Source organism: Mercenaria mercenaria, chromosome 14, assembly GCF_021730395.1.
Source record: "Mercenaria mercenaria strain notata chromosome 14, MADL_Memer_1, whole genome shotgun sequence".
In the NCBI taxonomy this organism is placed as follows: Eukaryota; Metazoa; Mollusca; class Bivalvia; order Venerida; family Veneridae; genus Mercenaria; species Mercenaria mercenaria.
Genome location: NC_069374.1, coordinates 36918743 through 36940207, shown reverse-complemented (window position 1 = coordinate 36940207; position 21465 = coordinate 36918743). Strand labels below are relative to the sequence as shown.

Sequence of the window (21465 nt, the reverse complement as noted above, 5' to 3'; positions counted from 1 at the left end):
CAAAGTTTACAGGAATGTTGGTCAGCATGTGTAGTTGTGCACCTGGGGTTTCGCGTCCGGATTCATTCAGTCATGTAGGAGTTATGGCCCATGACTTTGTAAAAATTGGTCATTTTAGTGTTGTGTCGCATCTAGCTCCAAAAGTATTTGACATAGAGTCACAAAACTTTATAGGAATGTTGGTCAGCATGCCTAGTTGTGCACCTGGGGTTTTGCGTCCGGATTCATGCAGTCGTGTAGGAGTTGTGGCCCCTGACTTAGTAAAAAATTGGTCATTTAATGTTGTGTTGCTCGTAGCTCCAAAAGTATTTGACCTAGAGTCACCAAAGTTTACAGGAATGTTGGTCAGCATGTGCAGTTGTGCACCTGGGGTTTCGCGTCCGGATTCATTCAGTATTGTAGGAGTTATGGCCCCTGACTTAGTTAAAAATTGGTCATTTTAATGTTGTGTCCCGCGTAGCTCCAAAAGTATTTGACCTAGAGTCACCAAAGTTTACAGGAATGTTGGTCAGCATGTGCAGTTGTGCACCTGGGGTTTTGCGTCTGGATTTATTCAGTCATGTAGGAGTTATGGCCCCTGACCTAGTTAAAAATTGGTCATTTTAATGTTTTGTCGCGCATAGCTCCAAAAGTATTTGACCTAGAGTCACCAAAGTTTACAGGAATGTTGGTCAGCATGTGCAGTTGTGCACCTGGGGTTTTGCATCTGGATTCATTCAGTCATGTTGGAGTTATGGCCCCTGACCTAGGAAAAAATTGTCATTTTAATGTTTTGTCGCGCATAGCTCCGAAAATATTTTACCTACAGTCATTATTTCACTACACAAGACCAGACTTTTTGTCCAGACTTACTAAAAAAAAAAAGTTTGTGAAACATATATGTTGAATCATAAAACATTAGAGGATTGTTTTATAGCCTATGAAGTGTTCTCTTTAGGATTTTACTCAGCTAGGCCAGAGTTATGGCCAAGTAAGTGAAAAATACACATAAGGTTCTAAAACGTTTGTGTTGCAAATATCTTAAAAATTGTTTAACCTGAGTCATTAAACCATGTGACAGTGGCAGGAGTGGGGGGCACCCGTGTCCTATGGACACACATCTAGTTGTTGATACAAAAGTTAGAGTTTTGAAAGGTCACATAATTTAGTTGTTAAAAACTAAATGACATACCTGATTTCTGAATGTTGATATTTCAGGACCATTTGGTTATGCATCTAGTCGACAGTTCAACTACTCCAAGTTTCAGAATGAACCAAACACTGAGGAACCTGTGTATGCAAGATCCCACAAAGTTGCCAACACCAGTCAAGACACCCGTGACCTCGAAAGGTCGTGGCCCATGACATCTGGTCATACAAAGGTTTACCGTAAAGAAAGCAATGAAAAGCCCCTTATAGATTTAAGTGACGATACAGATGGAGGATCAGGGGCAAATAACTCAAATAAAGCTGCAACTCCAAGTGAGATTTCCTCCCTTTTTGACAGTTTATTAACTGGAACATCCTCTCCTTATGGAAACTTGGTTCTCCCTCAACCCCTTATTCGGGATTCAGGTTCCCAGCAAGACCCTTTTGAAATAAACACTGTGAGTGCATATAGTAGAACTTCAAAGTCTGCAGATGCAGACGTTAAAGTGAAACAAACACATCCTCAAAGACAAACTCCGCCTTCACGATCAAAACCTATTGTGTACAGACGAACAACTTCAATTGACAGCCAGCATAGTCAAGACAGCTGGCAAAGCTTTTCTCCTCCGAAATGTACAGGAATCAAACTACCACCAGAATACAAAAAACGTGATAATACTGGTTCTTCTGACACAGCTAGTGTTCATTCCGCTTACGCACCGGCACCTGCCAAAGTTGAAAATAGGGACAGAAAAGTTCATTCCGCGAGTACCAGTCCTAATATACCGTCAACGCCAACAAAAACACAATCAACAAAAGCTGTTCTTGAAGAGTTATTTTCAAAAGGAAGGACGAATGTTGCAAACAAAAATTTACTGAAAAGTCAAAATGTTCCAAGTCAAAGTGTAGCTGATAATCCCCCTCATCAAACGAAAAATGTTGATAAAGCATTTGATTGGTTGAATGATGCTCTAAATAATTTTTCTCTAAATAAAACTGGGAAAGCTGGTTCTGACCCAGCTTTAGCAGGAACCTCTGATAAACCTTTTTATGATCAAGTGCCAGATGAAATGTCCTATAGCCCACCTGCACAGCCAAAAGCATATCAGCAGATGTCGTCTGCTAACCAGCAAGTTTTGACTGCAAGGGGACAGTATCCTGTTCAGTACTGTTCAGTACCTCAGGAAGATAATATCATGAATAATGAAAGACCAAATTTTATTCCGAAATACGATGAAGTTCCACGGTTCGATGATCCAAATGACGTGAAATTACCAATACCAAAAGACATTTATTCGCCACAGAGTACGACTTCTACCTACTCTGACTGGGATGATTTCGATTCAGATTTTGATGATGAAGATGAGCAGACAGTAAAAGGTGCAGCAGCTGGAAATGGAGTGCGGACTTCCCCGCCCCCGCTTCCTCCAAGAGACTACAGTAGTGCAGGACACGTCGGTCAGTCAGATCATGATAATGAAAGGGGAAAGAAAGTGGTAAAACCAAATATATTTCCCATTGTCCAAGATGGACACCAGTTAAGTCATACACATTATTTTCTCATTCCAGCTAAAGGTGAAGAAGACTGTCACAGCAGATCTAGGCGAACCACTGCTGAAGTTCGGCCGTTTTCCATTGATGGCAATCAGGTGGCACCGGCTGAACAGCATAGCTCTTCTCTTCATGACTATCAAAATTTTGAAACTTTGCAAGTGCTGCCACGTGAAATGTGTCAAGACCCAAAATCTAAAACAGCACGTTCCTCTGAGGATCTGTATCGCAGATCAAAACATAGTCCAGGACACGAGCATTCCTGGTCAAACCAGGCTGTTGACGTTACTCAGTCATACCCTAATGCAGCCAGACATAGTCAATACAAAAGATCTTACTCCCATAATCCTGATATTTCAGCGTCCGATGTGAACTGGCGTCGAGAAAAAATAACTGCCTTACAGGAAGCCGTAATAGGTCTGACAGATGAAGAATGTCACGCGGCTCTCTGTCATTGCAACGGAAATGTTGAGAAAGCAATAAAACATTTAAAAATAGAACAGTTATTTCGTCTAGGTCTGGCACCTAGAGATTATTGTCAAAGACTACTAGTTGATACACGATGGAATCTGGAGGATGCAAGTTCTGCAATGATTGATAATTATAGATCTGGTAAAAAAGTGTCGATGGAAAGTGCTGTTTGAAATTGTTATAATTTGGAAGTGTTGTGCTAAAATAATTTTAGTGAAAATAGTGTCTGGAGGAAAGTGCTGTATGTAAATGAAACACTGAAAATGAGGTTTCCAAAAACATTACTGCCTGTGTCTGACTACCCTTGTTTTGATATTAATCATATGGCAATTACAATCTTGCAATATTGGAACATCATGCAGAAATCAAATGATATTGTACACTTCCAGGTTTTTTAGCTTGACTGGAGCTTTAGTATTCACCCATTCATTAGCATCCGGGTCCGCATCTATATCCGGTTCTTGCTAAGTTTTTGTATGTAATCTTTTATCTCATTAATCACTAGTATGAGTAGACTGAAACTTCACACACTTGTTCACTGAAATGATCTGACATGCACTGCACAGGTTCCATAATTCTATTATGTATTTTTACATCCATAATTCTATTATGTATTTTTACAAAGGTAAGCCCTGATTGGACTTAGCAGTTTTTGGTTAAGTCTTTGTATTTAAGCTGGTGTCTCAGTACCTGCTAGTGGGAATGGAATGAAAGTTTTGCTTACTGTATTGTGATGATCTGACATACTATGCACAGGTTTCATAACTACAGTTTGCATTTCTACAAAGCTATTCCCCCTTTTTTTTTAACCATACAAATTTTGGTTAAGTTTTTGTATGTAAGCTGGTATCTTATTAACCACTACTGGGAATGAATTGAAACATAAAATTATTATATCATAATTTGATACATATAAAGTTCCTTAGAAAAAAATGTTTGAAGTAGGAAGAACATACAGAAGTTCCACTTTTTGGAAAGCCATAATATAGTTAAAATTGTATATCAAACTTGCTAATGTTAAAATTCGGGTCATCTAGTCCCATTAATTACGGTCCTCCCTAAACAGTGTTTAAGTCATGCATGGACATGGACATGCTGTGACTGTGTGTTGAAGTAAATTTGAAATCCAGTTGTGAAATTCCTATGTATTTACATCATGATGTGTTGAAATAAAATAGATACAGTATTAAATGCATACAAAAGTAAATGAAAACAGTGAACAAAATGCTTTCCCAGTTGATGTGTACTAAAATGTATATGAAATACATGTCCTATTTTTACATGTTCATATGTATGAGGCGATGGCAACACTCGTAGCAAAAATCACCTACACTTAGTATCATTTTTTATGCAAGTTTTGTTGACAGAATGTCATTGATATTAACGCAGGAGTAGAAAATATTATGTCTGGTATTTGACCTTTGCATGAAGTCAGTTTGAAGACTGGACAATTTTAAGATCTGGTTTTGACCTTGTCTGTCTGCACCAGGTTTTTGATACTCTGACATTAATGTTTTGACTTTGACCAGAAGTCAATGAGGAGAAAATGTAATTTTTTTGTCATTTTGAACTGAAGTTCTTGTTCTGATCTTGACCTGAAACGTTTGAGGTTTAGACATAGTTTGACCTTGACCTTAAGTCAGTATGAGGAAGCCCATTACCAAAAATTAGTGAGTGAATGATCCAGCTTTCATCTTGACCTAGAGATAATACAAGTCCTTGCTGTTGGTACCCCGATGTGCAAGGGATGTTTTCTATAGATCTGGGCATAATTTTGCTTTGTTTGTGATATTTGTACATGAAATAAACAGTATTTTGTATATGTGGTTTCATTTAAATTGCTTTATTATGTATTGTGATACTATGTGGATTTCTTAGCCAGTACACTGTTTGTGACAGATTTCTTTTACAAGCACTTTTCATATTGTCAGCCATTTTACACGTACAAGTCATGTTGAGTTTTCATTGTTAGGCATAGTGACTGTAAATGTTTCTGTTATATGTGAACTATTGTTTACAGATTTTAAAACAATTTTTGCATTTTGGAAATTTTTGTGTTTTAACTTTAAGTTAGTACTATACAAGAAAAAGTATAAACTTTTGTCAGTTTGGATAGGGAAGATTTACACAATGCCAAAAATAATTGTACACTGCATCTTACTTTTGGATGTGTATATTTGATTTTAGTGTCTTATGAAGTGGTTTTTTTATTTTCATTTCTTTTCATTTTCACAGACACAAACATTTTAGGATAGAATCACTATTGTAGGCTTCTATTAATACTATGGAAATAGTTTTTGGAGTGCCCCTTACAGCATGTTACAATAATTTTATCTTGGTGGATCTTGTATTAAGAGAAAAAAAAAGAAATGAGTCAAAATTAGGAAAAGGACAAGGGACATGTAAGCCTTAAATGGCATACACAGTGTCAAAAATTTCCAAAACCAACATTGTTTTCTACCAGACTGTTTATCTTCTTCACTGAATTTACATACTCTTGAACTAAATCAGATTTTATTTGTACAGACATGTACAAGATGACTGAATAATGCTGAAATCACTTGCTTTTTATGCCCCCGAAGGGAGGCATATTAGTTTTCAACTGTCTGTCCGTTCGTTCGTCACGTTAGCTTTTTGCATGAAGGCACTTTACTCGTGAACCACTGCACCCAGGACCTTCAGACTTCACACGCTTATAGTACTTATTGAGTTCACGACCTCTAATGACATTGGGGTCACCAGGTCAAGGTCACAGGGGCCAATGTTAACTTTTTGCATAAAGGCATTTTCCCTGCGAACCACTGCACCCAGGACCTTCAAACTTCACATGCTGATAGTACTTACTGAGAACACGATCCCTCCTGACTTTGGGGTCACCAGGTCAAAGGTCAAGGTCACAGGGGCCAATGTTAACTTTTTGCATAAAGGCATTTTCCCTGCAAACCACTGCACCTAGGACCTTCAAACTTCACATGCTGATAGTACTTATTGAGTACACGACCCCTATTGACTTTGGGGTCACCAGGTCAAAGGTCAAGGTCACCAGGTCAAAGGCCAAGGCGCTGCAGGGGCATTTGTCACCATTAGTGACAGCTCTTGTTTAAAAAGGAATGTGGCCTTTTTTCCGTATTAAATACATACAGAGTTTTTAGGAGAGAGCAGACAAAGACTGCAAGGGTGTTTTGGACCAGAAATTATGATCAGTTTTTGGATAGTGTCGATAGCTGTGCCTATATTTTTTTCAGGTACTTGCAACAGTTATAAATAAATTGCAAAATAAAACATGCAGTTTAATAAAACCATCATTGTTGATGAAAGGTAACTTAGAAGGTATACAATTGAGAGACAGTTTTCTGGCAGTTTTTTGGGGGCTAAAAGTGAACCTTCTCTTCTGAACTTGTGCTGATGTAAATCATACTGGATATAAAATACAAGTGACCAAGTACTGCAGTGGCAATACAGAAGTCCCCCTACTGGTGGAAAACTTTCAATAGTTACCTTGACCTTTGACCGACAAGCATAGGTCATTGTCTCATCATGGGGAACATTTGTGTGTAGCATTAAGATAATCCATCGATGCATATAAAAGTTATTTTTACTTGACCTTCAATAGTGACCTTGACCTTTGACCTACAAGCATATGTCATGTACTTGCATAATCTACATATTGCCGTCTATTCACATACCAAGTTTTATGAACCTAGCTTGAATACTTTTTGAGTAATTGCATGATTCAGATTTGCGGACAGACTGATGGATGGACAGACAGACGGAGGGCATTTGTAATAGTTCCTAATAGGTCATTTTATAACCAGTTGTATTTACTATTGAAAATGTTGAAAGCTGTTGGAAATAATAATGTTTATAAACCACTGCTTGAAAATGGTGGTGACATCCAACAAAGGAAATACTGTTTTTATTCCTGTTTACACTGCTAAATGCTTTACTTTAATCAACATAATATTATATTTTCGTAGTTTTGACCAAAGTGGCTATTCCTTGTGAAAATATTCTTTGATAAATAAATGAATGAAATTTTTTTTATTTCACTGAGATTCAGTTTCAAGGATTAATGAAAACACAACTTGCATGAAAATTAGTCCTCTTTTTAGCTCACCTGAGCAATGCTCATGTGAGTTTTTCTGATCGCTCGATGTCCGGCGTCTATCATCTGTCAACATTTAGCTTGTGTATGCAATAGAGGCTGTATTTTTCAATTAATCTTCATGAATATTGGTCAGAACGATAACCTTGATGAAATCTAGGCCGAGTTCGAAAATGGGTCATCTTGGGTCAAAAACTAGGTCACTAGGTCAAATCAAAGAAAAACTTTGTGTATGCGATAGAGGCTGTATTTTTCAATTAATCTTCATGAATATTGGTCAGAATGATAACCTTGATGAAATCTAGGCCGAGTTCGAAAATGGGTCATCTCGGGTCAAAAACTAGGTCACTAGGTCAAATCAAAGAAAAACCTTGTGTATGGGATAGAGGCTGTATTTTTCAATTGATCTTCATGAATATTGGTCAGAATGATTGCCTTGATGAAATCTAGGCCGAGTTGAAAATGGGTCATCTCGGGTCAAAAACTAGGTCACTAGGTCAAATCAAAGAAAAACCTTGTGTATGCAATAGAGGCTGTATTTTTCAATTATTCTTCATGAATATTGGTCAGAATGATAACCTTGATGACATCTAGGCCGAGTTCGAAAATGGGTCATCTCGGGTTAAAAACTAGGTCACTAGGTCAAATCAAAGAAAAACCTTGTGTATGCGATAGAGGCTGTATTTTTTAATTGATCTTCATGAATATTGGTCAGAATGATTGCCCTGATGAAATCTAGGCCGAATCCGAAAATGGGTCATCTCGGGTCAAAAACTAGGTCACTAGGTCAAATCAAAGAAAAACCTTGTGTATGCAATAGAGGCGGTATTTTTCAATTGATCTTCATGAATTTTGGTCAGAATGATTACCTTGATGAAATCTAGGCCGAGTTCGAAAATGGGTCAACTGGGGTCAAAAACTAGGTCACTAGGTCAAATTAAGGAAAAACCTTGTGTATGCGATAGAGGCTGTATTTTTCAACTGATCGTCATGAAATTTAGCCAGAATGATTACCTTGATAAAATCTAGGCCGAGTTCGAAAATGGGTCATCTGGGGTCAAAAACTAGGTCACTAGATCAAATCGAAGAAAAACATTGTGTATGCAATAGAGGATGTAGTTTTCAATTGATCTTCATGAAATTTGGTCAGAGTGATTGCCTTGATGAAATCTAGGTCGAGTTTGAATATGGGTTATCTGAGGTCAAAAACTAGGTCACTAGGTCAAATTAAAGAAAAATCTTGTGTATGCGATAGAGACTGTTTTTTTTCAATTGATTTTTATGAAATTTGGTCAGGATGATTGCCTTAATGAAATCTAGGTCGAATTTGAATATGGGTCATCTGAGGTCAAAAACTAGGTCACTTGGTCAAATCAAAGAAAAAACTTGTGTATGTGATAGAGGCTGTATTTTTCAATTGATCTTCATGAATTTTGGTCAGAATGATTGCCTTGATAAAATCTAGGTCGAGTTTGAACATGGGTCATCTAGGGTCAAAAACTAGGTAATATCTAAGAAAATGCTTGTTTTATCGCAAGAGACCAATTTTTTGGTCCAATCTTAATGAAAATTGGTCAGAATATTTGTTTCCATGAAATCACTAGGTCAAACATATTTTACACTGTTATGGTGTGTTTCTTAGGTGAGCGACCTAGGGCCATCTTGTATAGAATACCTTTCTATATACAGTAACCGTGTTCATGTTAGGACCTTGAGCAATTATCTTGACCATTGACTGGCAAGCCGTTCAAGATTCAGGAGGTGTTTTAGTACATCAGTAATTAATTTTCAGTTGTTTTTTTACAGTATTTGACTGATTAGTGAAATAAATATGTGTTGAAGATGGAATGGTCATATAGCAAAAAGTATGTACTGCCGATTTATATAAGGAGTCGTGTATTAAATATAAATTGACAGTCCATAGTCTGTGCTATATGACCTATCTATACTCGACATGTTTACAAGGGTAATAATTTAACAATTTAGAAATAAAACTGAATATAATGGTTTTATATGACTGCCTGTGTAAGACAGGGTTTTCCCAAGCCCAAGGGATAGCATGGGATGGAAAATCGAATGCAAGGGAGGTTTTTTGTCCAAGCTGTCCCCGAGGGTTGAGAAAACATCTGGCTAACTCAGGCAGACATTTAAGGTCATTTTTCTTGCCTGCCATAAGTACAACTGCAACATTTTCAAAGATATTGTAGATCAAAAATCCCTCGTACATTTTGACATTGTAAAATGACAAAATAATGCGAGTATGGGCATGTGTAGCTTATCTTTTCCCTGTCTGGATAACCCTACCTTTCCTGGCTGGGTAGGAAAGAAAATCAATTCGTGACGACCCTGTTGTAATGCAAACTTCAGGTCTCAGGCAGTAGTTTCAACTATTTACCTGCAAGCCGTTCTGTAAGTGTATAATGTTAATAAAAGATTTTCATTATTATAGATTTATTTGAAAACTGCCTCTTGCATAAATATTGTGTGTTCACTTTCTTCCCTGTATCCCTAGCAATTTATCAGTATGATATTGCAAGCAGTGATAGTTTACCATTAGTGCTCCATTCTTATGCAATATTAAACTGTAGATTTAATTCATACTCAGTATGTATTATTTTGAACTAGTACACAAATATGAATAATTGTTTTTATCTTGTTGAATGTCCACTTGTTTTTGAGTGTGTACATCAGTCTAGTGAAATTTAAAGGTTGGGAGACCCGTCTTAAAACTCGGGAGACCAGTCTTAACACTTCGGATTGTCATTGGTTTATTTAAAGGACAGCCAGTTAGATGGTGGACTTCTGAGACTTCTAGATTAGCTTTTGGCAGCCAGTGTAAATGTTGTGCTTTATTCAAGTATTTATTTATAGATTTCAAGATATTGAAAAAAATGAAAATTGTTTCTGGTAAGCAGTGCTAGTATTTCAGTTTAATATGGGAGTGGGTACATAGTTATTGCAGAACTTTGCTTTTAATTCTTCATTCTGATTTGAATTTTGTGATTTACAGAGTAATACCTTGATGCAGATCTTGTGTATACACTATGTTAATACACAGGTTAAAAAACTTTAGATGATTACAGGAATGGACAGATACTAACAATTTTCTTGATATTACATATTGTTCCATGTTACATTAGCATTCGTCAGCTGGTACTAGCATATCACTTTCCATTACAAAATCTTCAGACAAGCTAAAATCGCAAACAAAGAATATGTAATTCAAAGAAATTGTCATTACCAGTCAACCACTAAAAATATTGTTTATCCGTGCATTAATTGTGAAGGATCTGTAGTTTCATACAAAGTTTTTGTCAGATAAGATTTCTTTTCTATTTCCAAGTGCTTGAGTTTTGTTTGTGCCATTTTGTATGTCTATATATAAATGCAGAATCATTGAAAATTTTATATAGAAATATATTTGAACTGTTGTTTATTTGTTAAGGTTTGAATACTTGATTTTAAATACTGTTAATTTTACACAATTTTTGTAACAGTAAATAAAAAGCTAAAGTTCTTAAACTATGATTTATCTTCTGTTTTTAACCACTACAACATGATATCTTATCAGTACGTACAGACTGGGCCTAAGATTTTCAAACAGGACCAAGCCAAAGCTTTAAAGATGGAACCAGAGATTCTCCGACTGGATACAAGGCTCTCGGACATGACCAACGACTCTAGGCCTGGCCCCAAGATTCTCAGTCTGATCCAAAGATTTTTGCGACTGGTCCAAAGATTCTCAGACCGGACCAAAGATTCTCAAACTGGTTCAATAATTCTCAGACAGGACCAAAGTTTCTTAGACTGGTCCAAAGATTCTTAGACTGGACCAAAGATTCTCGGACTGGTTCAAAGATTCTTGCACTGGACTTTTGTTCTCAGACTGGATACAAGGTTCATTTGTCTTTCTACATATCAGAGGCAGTTGTATAGTTTTATGCCTCTATGTCTATGCTGTATAAAGTTCTTGGCCTGAATGTGTTTCCACTTCTCATTATTTGGGTTCTTGGTTTTTGACCTGAACTACCCACCAATAGGCTCATCATGATCTAGTCAGCACAGTCGATCATACTGTAAAGTATTGTGAAAGACTGAGAACAGTTTGGCCATACTGGATGTACTTGGCGCCACAAGTGGCTGCCTTTGTATGCAATGCACTTTTGAACATGTCGTGAAAAGGGGGCTATATAATTGTGGGATAAAATAAATATAATACATTCAATTATTAAAAATTGTTACAATACTGGCTGCTGCTTGGAACAGTAAACCCAACGTTTATTATATCCCTTACTACATATAATAGCATTAAACAAATAGTTTTCAACTTGCTTAACTGTGCAAGTAACAATGCAGAACCCTAGTGGAACATTTATACATTCCAGTTAACAAATAGGATGTGTTTTCTGGTAATTATGTCATCCTTTAGCATTTCAATTTTAAAAAGTACCAACAACAACTACATAGGAGAATTATTTATTGTGATTTCATCATTCACAATATGCAAGATATCAGTCCTCAATTATACAAAAATGACCATTCAAAAACAATGTACATAACATCAGTCCTCAATTATACAAAATGTACATTAATTCAGAAACAATGTTCATGACACCAATCATTACAAATGTGTATAAATGTACATGACAGAACTGGTAATTCAAAAATGGTATACACATAGCCAGTTCTCAATTATTTGCACTAGAAAGAACTTAGGTATAACTAGATAATATGTGTCTATAGGACACTAGTGCCCCCAACTACCTGACAATGTACATGATTTCATGACTCGAGGTGAAATATGCAAGACAAACTTTAAAATTTCAACTAAGTCAAGTACTATAACTCTGATCTGGTTGAATGAACACCCAAACAGAAAACCAGATGCACAACTTCACATGATATGAAACAATCATCTATTATTTTATAAATCAAATACTTTGCGAGATACAAACTTAAGTACTTTTGACTAAGTCAAGAGCTGTAGACAAAAATCTCAAACAAAACCCCAGGTGCATAACTTCACATGCTCAGTAATATTCCTTTCATGTTTCATAATTCTAAGTCAAATACTTTTTGAGATACATGCCACAAAAAAGTTATAGCCCCCTTTTATGCATATTTTGACTAAATCAAGGGCCATAACTCTGGTATGGATGTGTGAAACTCCAATCAAACACAAGGTGCACAACATTACATGCTGGATGACAATCCTGTGAGGTCTTATGACTGGTTCAGATACTTCTTGAGATATGCACAACACAAATTCGGACGAACGGACAGACAAAGGCAACTCTGCAACTGCCAGAAAAAACAAGAGCTGTCCGTAAGACAGCCAAGCTCGACTATTCGAAATATTGTCACAGAAGCAGGAAATTGTTACCCAAAATGTTAAATATCAAAAGAGTTTTAAGTTCGAAAGCGGACATAATTTGACCAAAATACATATCAGAGTTATGGGACTTGATGCTATCAACTAGTTTTATAACCACGAAGAAACATGTTAGGTTTCAATTCAATATCTGCATTAGTTTTGGAGATAGTAACTTGCATGTAAACTTTAACCAGAATTTTCTAAGTCCAAAAGGGGGCATAATTTGTTCAAAATACATGTTAAGAGTTATGGAACTTGACCTAGTGAGGCTGGTAACTGACCTAGAAAAGGAATAAATAAGATTCAAAGCTATATGCCTTTTGGTAATAGCTGTATGTACTTGCACGCAAAACTTTAACCAGAATTTTCTTAGTCCAAAAGGGGGCATAATTTGCCCAAAATACATGTCAGAGTTATGGGACTTGATTCTATCAACTAGTTTTATAACCCCGAAGACACATGTGAAGTTTCAATTTAATATCTGTATTAGTTTTGGAGATAGTAACTTGCATGTAAAACTTTAACCAGGATTTTCTAAGTCCAAAAGGGGGCATAATTTGCCCAAAATACATGTCAGAGTTATGGGACTTGACCCAGTGAGGTAGGTAATAGATCTAGAAAAAGAAAAAATAAGTTTCAAATCTATAATGCCTTTTAGTAATAGCTGTATGTACTTGCACGCAAAACTTTAACCAGAATTTTCTAAGTCCAAAAAGGGGCATAATTTGGCCAAAATGAAGGTCAGAGTTATGGGACTTGGTGCTATCAACTAGTTTTATAACCCCGAAGACACATGTAAAGTTTCAATTCAATATCTGCATTAGTTTTGGAGATAGTAACTTGCATGTAAAACTTTAACCAGGATTTTCTAAGTCCAAAAGGGGGCATAATTTGCCCAAAATACATGTCAGAGTTATGGCACTTGACCCAGTGAGGTAGGTAATTGATCTAGAAAAAGAAAAAATAAGTTTCAAATCTATATGCCTTTTAGTAATAGCTGTATGTACTTGCACGCAAAACTTTAACCAGAATTTTCTAAGTCCAAAAGGGGGCATAATTTGGCCAAAATGAAGGTCAGAGTTATGGGACTTGGTGCTATCAACTAGTTTTATAACCCCGAAGACACGTGAAGTTTCAATTCAATATCTGCATTAGTTTTGGAGATAGTAACTTGCATGTAAAACTTTAACCAAAATTTTCTAAGTCCAAAAGGGGGCATAATTTGCTCAAAATACATGTTAGAGTTATGGAACTTGACCCAGTGAGGTTGGTAATTGACCTAGAAAAAGAATAAATAAGTTTCAAAGCTATATGCCTTTAAATGATAGCTGTATGTACTTGCATGCAAAAACTTAACCAAGGTGTGACGCCGACGCCAACGCCAGGGTGAGTAGAATAGCTAGACTATTCTTTGAATAGTCCAGCTAAAAAAATTGAACCTTGAAACCAAGCATAGCCTCACATACATGTAATCAATGGAAATACACAGTCTAACCTGCATTAGTGGTCACCTGTGTGTAATGTGAACCTCCTTTGAATAGTCATCTTTATGTCTAACCGTTGGAATTCAGTGTAAATAAATTTCTTCTATATCAACAAAATGTGTGTGAAATAATACGATTGTTTGCCAGCAGCAGACTTAAATTGCTCAAAACAACAAAAGATCACAATAATTGAGCCGCGCCATGAGAAAACCAACATAGTGGGTTTGCAACCAGCATGGATCTAGACCGCGCAGTCTGGTCTGGATCCATGCTGGTCGCAAAGCCACTATGTTGGTTTTCTCATGGCACGGCTCATATTGTTGTCCACTACAGATGGCATATCAGAATTGTTAACATATTTCAAAAGTAACACTATAACATAAAACAAGTTATAGTTAAAGATTAAAAGCCATTGGCATTTACGAGAAAGTACCTATTCCTCAAAAAGTAGAAGTCTTCTTATATTTTAGAAATGAACACTGCATCATTCTACAGTAGAGTTTGATTTCAACATTGTATTATTTAGTATAAAAATTTGAAATTTTTTCAACTTTGTACCAACAACCTGGATATAATGGTAACCAGTCTGAATTGTAACTACTGACAGTCCCTTCAATAGGAACTATATACAAGTTAGACTGTGTTACATGTATTTAAAATCACCTAACATGAACTAGTTCATGTACATCACATATAAGGCAGAATCTTTTCCAGTTAGCAGCAACTGTTCCTCATTAAAAAATGGCTAACCATCCAAAACAAAAAAAACATGTATACTAACTGGTTGACTGGGCATATAATGGAAACTTCTACATACAGTGAAATGCCACTCCCTCAAACACTGATGACTCAAGCATCCAGACACTCAAGGATCTAGACTCACTCAAGCATCTAGACCTACTTGAGCATCCACACTCACTGGAGCATCAAATTTGAATCACTGGAGCATCCAGATTCATTCAAGCATGCAGACTCACTACTCGAGCATGCAGACTCACTACTCGAGCATGCAGACTCACTTGACTAGCATCCAAACATGCAGACTCACTCGACTAGCATCCCCGACTCATTCAAACATGCGGACTCACTCGACTAGCATCCCGACTCACTTGGGCATCCAGACTCATTCAAGCATGCATACTCTCTACTGGAGCATCCAGACTTATTCGAGCAATTTATCAGGTCCTCAGTTATAATTCTCAAATTTTGTATGCTGAGGTTTCAAAAACAAAAACAATAAACATACAAATATGCAAAAAGGTGATCTATGTAACAACAATGATGATCTTTGGTAATATAATGTATTTGCATACAGGAATAAACCAAGGAATAATACAATTTGTGGATGATTTTCATGCTTACACCAATCAGTGAAATAAATAAACGAAATGCATATTAAATTTTAAATTCAAGTCCTTGTAAAAGCCGTTTGGTGAAAACCAAAGTTTAATGTTGCCAAAACTTTATGACTTCACATTTTATATATATCAAAATTTACCCTTATCTTTATGAAAAGTTAAATATTGTACTCAAAACTTATAAAAGTATTAACAACACTTAAGTAACTGTGCTGAACAGTGCACCCAGTGTTTTCTTTATCTACACGAGTATGGTATATTAATAAGCTTATCAAACACCAATTCTGTCTTAAAGTTCTTGTATATGTTAGTATCTGTACATTATAACAATAGTGGTTGAGGTTTTGGTGGCAAGTTCAAACAGTACCTACGCCAACACTATAAACTATAAGTTGACAAGTTATCGCCTTTGTTAGTCAACCCAAACTGGGAGGTGACAAGTTCACATACACTGAGGCCAACACTAGACTGTGAGGTCACATGTTCACACCTGACTAAACTGTGAAGTGAACTTATGGTTTTTTTTTTGGGAACTGTGTTTTTTTTCCGGATTTTTTACGCTTGGCAAATACATTAATATTACAGTTTAAAGAAAGAATAATCTAACAATATTAATACCTGACCACCTTGAGACAAACGAAATGCTGTAACAGATTTTAGATATAATGATGAGACACCAGCAATCAAACACTGCTGGTGTAACGGAAACATTATGAACGAACAATGATATGCAGCGCCTTAATATTGCAAGTGGAATAAAGTGTACAAAACTCTATGTTACAGAAACAGATCATGAATGGTGCATCAGTTTAAGGTAGTTCTGCGTGTTCAAGTAATTTTTTCTATTATGTAGAATTTGTATAGACTGATTTTTCCAAGATTTCAGAATATACTTGGGAGACATCACTGGAAATAATTTAACATGTCAAGTGTTTTAATATATTTATCTTTAAAATGATTGCTATTTTAATACATTTACTCAAGGGTTGCAATTAGTCCATTTTCTTTACTACATTATCCGGATAAATGTTGTTAAATCATTACTTCCAGTTTATGATATATACAGAACTACCTTAAACACATACACAAAAATAAGGTGGCACTTGTATGTTTGAAGTGGTATTATGTACAGAATCTTTAATGCGATATAATGTTTGCATTTATGATTTTTAATGCCCTTATAACAATGTATTATTATACAGTAAACATCAAAGTATATTACTGAATTTTATGATCTAAGGATTCCAGATCTCATTTTTTTTATGTATTTACTCAGAACTTTTGTTACATTTGTAATAGAAAAACCTTTTGAAGAGTATTCATTAAAGGAAGAACATGAAAGAAATATACATCATGCAATTTATATAGCAATGAACATGTACACATGTATCTATACACCATCACAATAATACTGCAAAAATCAGTAACTGTTACAACTATGCAAAGTCTGACTTGAAGGTAATATATCTGAAGAGACTAGCATTAGAATCCAGCTATGTGATCACTCAATTTGTAGACTGTGCTCAGAACAACAAGGAAATCAGACCTTCCTGCATAAGGACTGGTTTCACCTTTATAATTTCATGACAACTTCTTGTTTTTCTGTGTCTGTTTCAAACATAACTGAGGTTAACAAAAGTAAGCTAATTGAGCCGCGCCATGAGAAAACCAACATAGTGGGTATGCGACCAGCATGGATCCAGACCAGCCTGCGCATCCGCGCAGTCTGGTCAGGATCCATGCTGTTCGCTAATAGTTTCTCCAATTCCAATAGGCTTTAAAAGCGAACAGCATGGAGCCTGACCAGACTGCGCGGATGCGCAGGCTGGTCTGGATCCATGCTGGTCGCATACCCACTATGTTGGTTTTCTCATGGCACGGCTCAATTAGTATTGCTGTTTAGTATACAATTAAACAAACTTTGGATGAAGTCATCCTCACTTGTATAGAAAACATTAAGCACTTCATTTTGTTATAACTCCTATATAAGCTATGAATTCTCATCAGAATCTTAGTAATGGCAGTACTCGTGGCACCCTGACTTCTGTTCATGTCATTCTTCCACAGTGCCAAACTCCTCCTTATTTAACACTACTTACACTTTTCCATTCTTATTTACAATTGAGACTTTTAGTTACTGCAATCATCAATTTGTAATATATATCCAACACCTCAATATGGAGGTCTTTTATTAATTCATTGTGTATTTGTTGTTTGACAAAGCTGTCATATTAAATATTTAAGCTGTTTCTCAAACTCCAAGATAACCTAATCTTTTCAAGACACTATAGTAGTTTTATATACAAATTCACATTCAACGACCACCCCGCCCTCGTCCCCTTCCTCCTCTTCCACCACCTCTGTTATCACCACCTCCTCTTCCTCCACCTCTGTTATCGCCACCTCCTCTTCCACCACCTCTATCGCCGCCTCCTCTGTAGTTACCCCTCTGTCCACCCCTACCTCCTCTCCTCTCACCCCCTCTATAAGAATCACTTCCTCTAAAGTTTCCTCTACCACCTCTTTGATTGCCTCCTCCTCTATAGCTGCTCTTATTACTTCCTTGTGAATCATTAAAGCTGTCATTATTTTCACTAAAACTGCTATCACTCTCTTCGTTCCAATTACCCCTCCCACCTCTCTCATCATACCTCTTATTGCCACCTCTCCCCCGGTTTTTGAATCCTTCCTGTCCCCCTCTGCTACCTCTTTCCCCATGTCCACCACGACCCCTGCCCTTTGGCCCAGGACTTTTATCTTTCACAATGAAGTCAGCAGATTCATTCGGATCAAAACTAAGATCCATTAAACTTGGTGGGTTTTTCTGCCCAAATCTCTGCTGACCTCCACCGTCTGACTGTCTGTTATTTTGTCCAGAATTATAGTTCTGTTCATCAAGGTCCATATCCTCATAACCACCTTCATGTCCAAAATTTCTGTCCCCTTGAAAGCCTTGCCTTTGACCTCCACCCCTACCTCTACCCCTGGGCCCACCACCAAAGTTTCCTTGTTGAGATCCTTGAAACTGAGAACCCATTCCTTGACCTTGAAAATTACCCCCACCCCCATCAGCTGGCCTGAAGTCCATATCGCCCCGGAAATCCTGATCCCCTCTCATATCCTGGTCCTGACGGAAATCTTGGTCACTTCGGAAATCTTGATCACCACGGTAATCCTCGTCCATTTCAGGATACTGATCATCTTCATCATCTAAATAGGGATTATGATCATCTGGGAGAGGGTTGAAGCCTGCATAAATAGAAAACATGAAAAAAGATAATTGGAAGTCTTATGAAATTCATACACAAAATAAAAATCTTTTTATAATATATATTTTTTGTTGTTGTTGGGTTTAACATTGCACTGACAGTATATGCCATATGGTGACTTTCCAGCTTTGATGGCGGAAGAAGATCCCTGGTGCCCCTCCGTGCATTATTTCAGCACGAGTGGGCACCTTGGAAATACCACAGACCTTCCGTAAGCCAGCTGGATGGTTTCCTCATATAATATTCATAGTATAAAAGCATTATAAAGATTACTCAAAATAAATAATGTACAATTTAGATTGTTCAATCTACAAATACTGTTATTATTCAAGTTATAAACTAATGTGATTGAGATAATTTAAGGTTATTGGTAAGTATTCTTTTTTAAAGTTTTATTTTATTTTTTTTGATTGGATTTAACTTCACACCGACACATGATAGGTCATATGGTGACTTTCCAGCTTTAATGGTGGAGGAAGACCCCAGGTTCCCCTCCGTGCATTATTTCATCTCGAGCGGGCACCTGGGTAGAACCACCGACCTTCAGTAAGCCAGCTGGATGGCTTCCTCACATGAAGAATTCAACGCCCCGAGTGAGGCTCGAACCCACATCGATGAGGGGCGATTTGAAGTCAGCCACCTTAACCACTCGGCCACGGAGGCCCCTTTTTTAAAGTTTTAAACTCCTTACATTTTTCTTAAAATGAAAAAGGAAAGAGACTCAAGTGCAGGTCAAAGGATTGAAAGTTGTTGATGTAGGAAAAAGTTCCCCTTCACCAACCTATTGGAGATATTGATAGCAATAATTCAGGTAGATAAAGAAATGTGCTGACATATTTACCTTTGGTTGGATGTTCAACAAGATTAGGATTAGGCATTCTCCCTCCTCTCTCTTCATACTCATCTGAAAAATGTTTAAATTGATGAGTTACCTGTACCCTGTTTAAGTGTGTTTCTATCATTTTGAATTAGTTATGTAGATTTTTTTTTTTTTTGTCTGAACTAAGGCAAAGAGTGGTTTCAATTTTATAACAGTCAGTTTTATAAAAACAACACTGATACAAATCCAATTTAAATAATTTTTAATAACTGTATTATACCTACATACAATGCTTCACTCAAAATGAAAAAAAAAAAAAAAATACAAAAAACTTACACTTTTCTGTATTGCTTTGGAACTTCTATGTTAAATGAAAACTGAAGTTTACATACTGCTACATATCATTCTCAAAACCATTAAAGGGCTCCTTCATTCTGTTTGCCCAGATGGACAGACAGATGGAAGGACAGACAATGGACAGTGACAATTGGATACAGGTATTTCACTTAATGGGACAGTAAGTAACATGTACATACCTTTCACGTGTTTGTTTGGCAGGTCCAGAGAGAGCAATGACTGGATTCTGCCTCTCTTCATTTTACCTTCAACTGTAAAATATTGCAGGAAAACATACAAATGACTATACTTTGGACATCTCAAGTAATGACACATAATTTTACATGCATGTGGACACAAGTTTAATATCAGAAAATAATACTGGTATCTTTGGTTTTTTTATCCATGCCGGCAAAAACCATCTGGCATCTCAATATTTTGTATCTAGAACGTAAAGTCTGATTTTTTTTGTTCAGTTTAGAAAATGAGTGTTTATCACGAATACTGAAGAAGGAGGGTCTGAAATTAGCTTCACCAAATCTACATCACATAGGACTGCCTGTACTCAGCGACTTTTTTTATTAAGTGCCCACTATAAGTAAAACCTGCTTTAGTGGTCACCTCTATTAAGCAGCCAGCCTGTCTTAAGCAGCCAGTGTCTCATTTTCCAAAATGGTCATTCATTCTATAAATTACTTGCATTTAGAAGCCACCTGCTGTAAGCAGCCACTTTTCCCACTCCCTTGGATAGCTGCTTAAGACAGGTTTTACTGTATATCCCTCCTATTGTATTTCCTACATAAACACATCCCATTGAACTTTTTCATTACCAGATTTGGAACCATATAAAAGAGGCCCCAGGAGGTAAAACTGCATGCAAAAGTATCTGTAAAATGACCTTGTATGAAACTTCATGCAAATACCTGTGTATACAATTAGCCTGCTTAACAGTCGAGTAAAACAAACAATGGCCACAGTCTGTAGACTGCAAGAAGTGTCTGGTATCTTAATACAGGTCTTGAACAATACTTATAATCAGTTTTGTCGTATTCCTAGGTATCTATCCTGTCTATGTATGTATCAAGCCTGTTCACATTAATTCAATAAAGTGTAAAACTAAAACACAAAACTTACAGAATTCTAGCAAAACTAGTGATATTCTAAAGGAATATACAGTCTATACCAGTTGAAATGCTACCTGATAAAAGTACTGGGAACAAAAAGAATTAATATATATGAAATGTCATACTCTTACCATCTTTTATAAGTGTACCCGGTTGCTGATTGGTTATCCAGGCTTGTTCAAAACTTTTAGGTATAGGTCTCGAGTAAGGAGCCTTCTTTCTTGGTTGCCGTTCTTCAACCTTCGCTTGCTGTTCCTTAAAGAACTCAGCATCTGAGGACCAATCGAGACCAGGAATAGATGGCAGCTCTTCTTCTAAAGGTTCAACTAAATAAGAAACAATATCAGATGTTATAGTTATGTTATGGCAGTCAGTTATCCTAACCTGTGATGCTGGGTTCAATGCCTACATATGCACTGCTTTGATATCTGCAAATAAAAACTTT

At 36.6% G+C, this 21465-nt stretch overlaps 2 protein-coding genes across 3 annotated transcripts in view; one reads left to right on the top strand and one right to left on the bottom strand.

Moving 5' to 3' along the window:
* LOC123527274 (activated CDC42 kinase 1-like) overlaps positions 1-10783 on the top strand; it is a 37382-nt gene extending 26599 nt beyond the window's left edge. For both annotated transcript variants that reach the window (XM_053523268.1, XM_053523266.1), the window contains one exon: positions 1198-10783. In XM_053523268.1, coding sequence (XP_053379243.1) covers positions 1198-3323 — 2126 coding nt within the window. In that variant the 3' untranslated portion in view covers positions 3324-10783. The remainder of the gene's footprint in view (positions 1-1197) is intronic.
* Positions 10784-11717: 934 nt separating this feature from the next.
* LOC123527273 (pre-mRNA 3' end processing protein WDR33-like) overlaps positions 11718-21465 on the bottom strand; it is a 52538-nt gene continuing 42790 nt past the window's right edge. The window contains exons 15-18 of the mRNA XM_045306626.2: positions 21152-21346; positions 20097-20168; positions 19582-19644; positions 11718-18720 (exon numbers count right to left, since the gene is read on the bottom strand). Coding sequence (XP_045162561.2) covers positions 17786-18720; positions 19582-19644; positions 20097-20168; positions 21152-21346 — 1265 coding nt within the window. The 3' untranslated portion in view covers positions 11718-17785. The remainder of the gene's footprint in view (positions 18721-19581; positions 19645-20096; positions 20169-21151; positions 21347-21465) is intronic.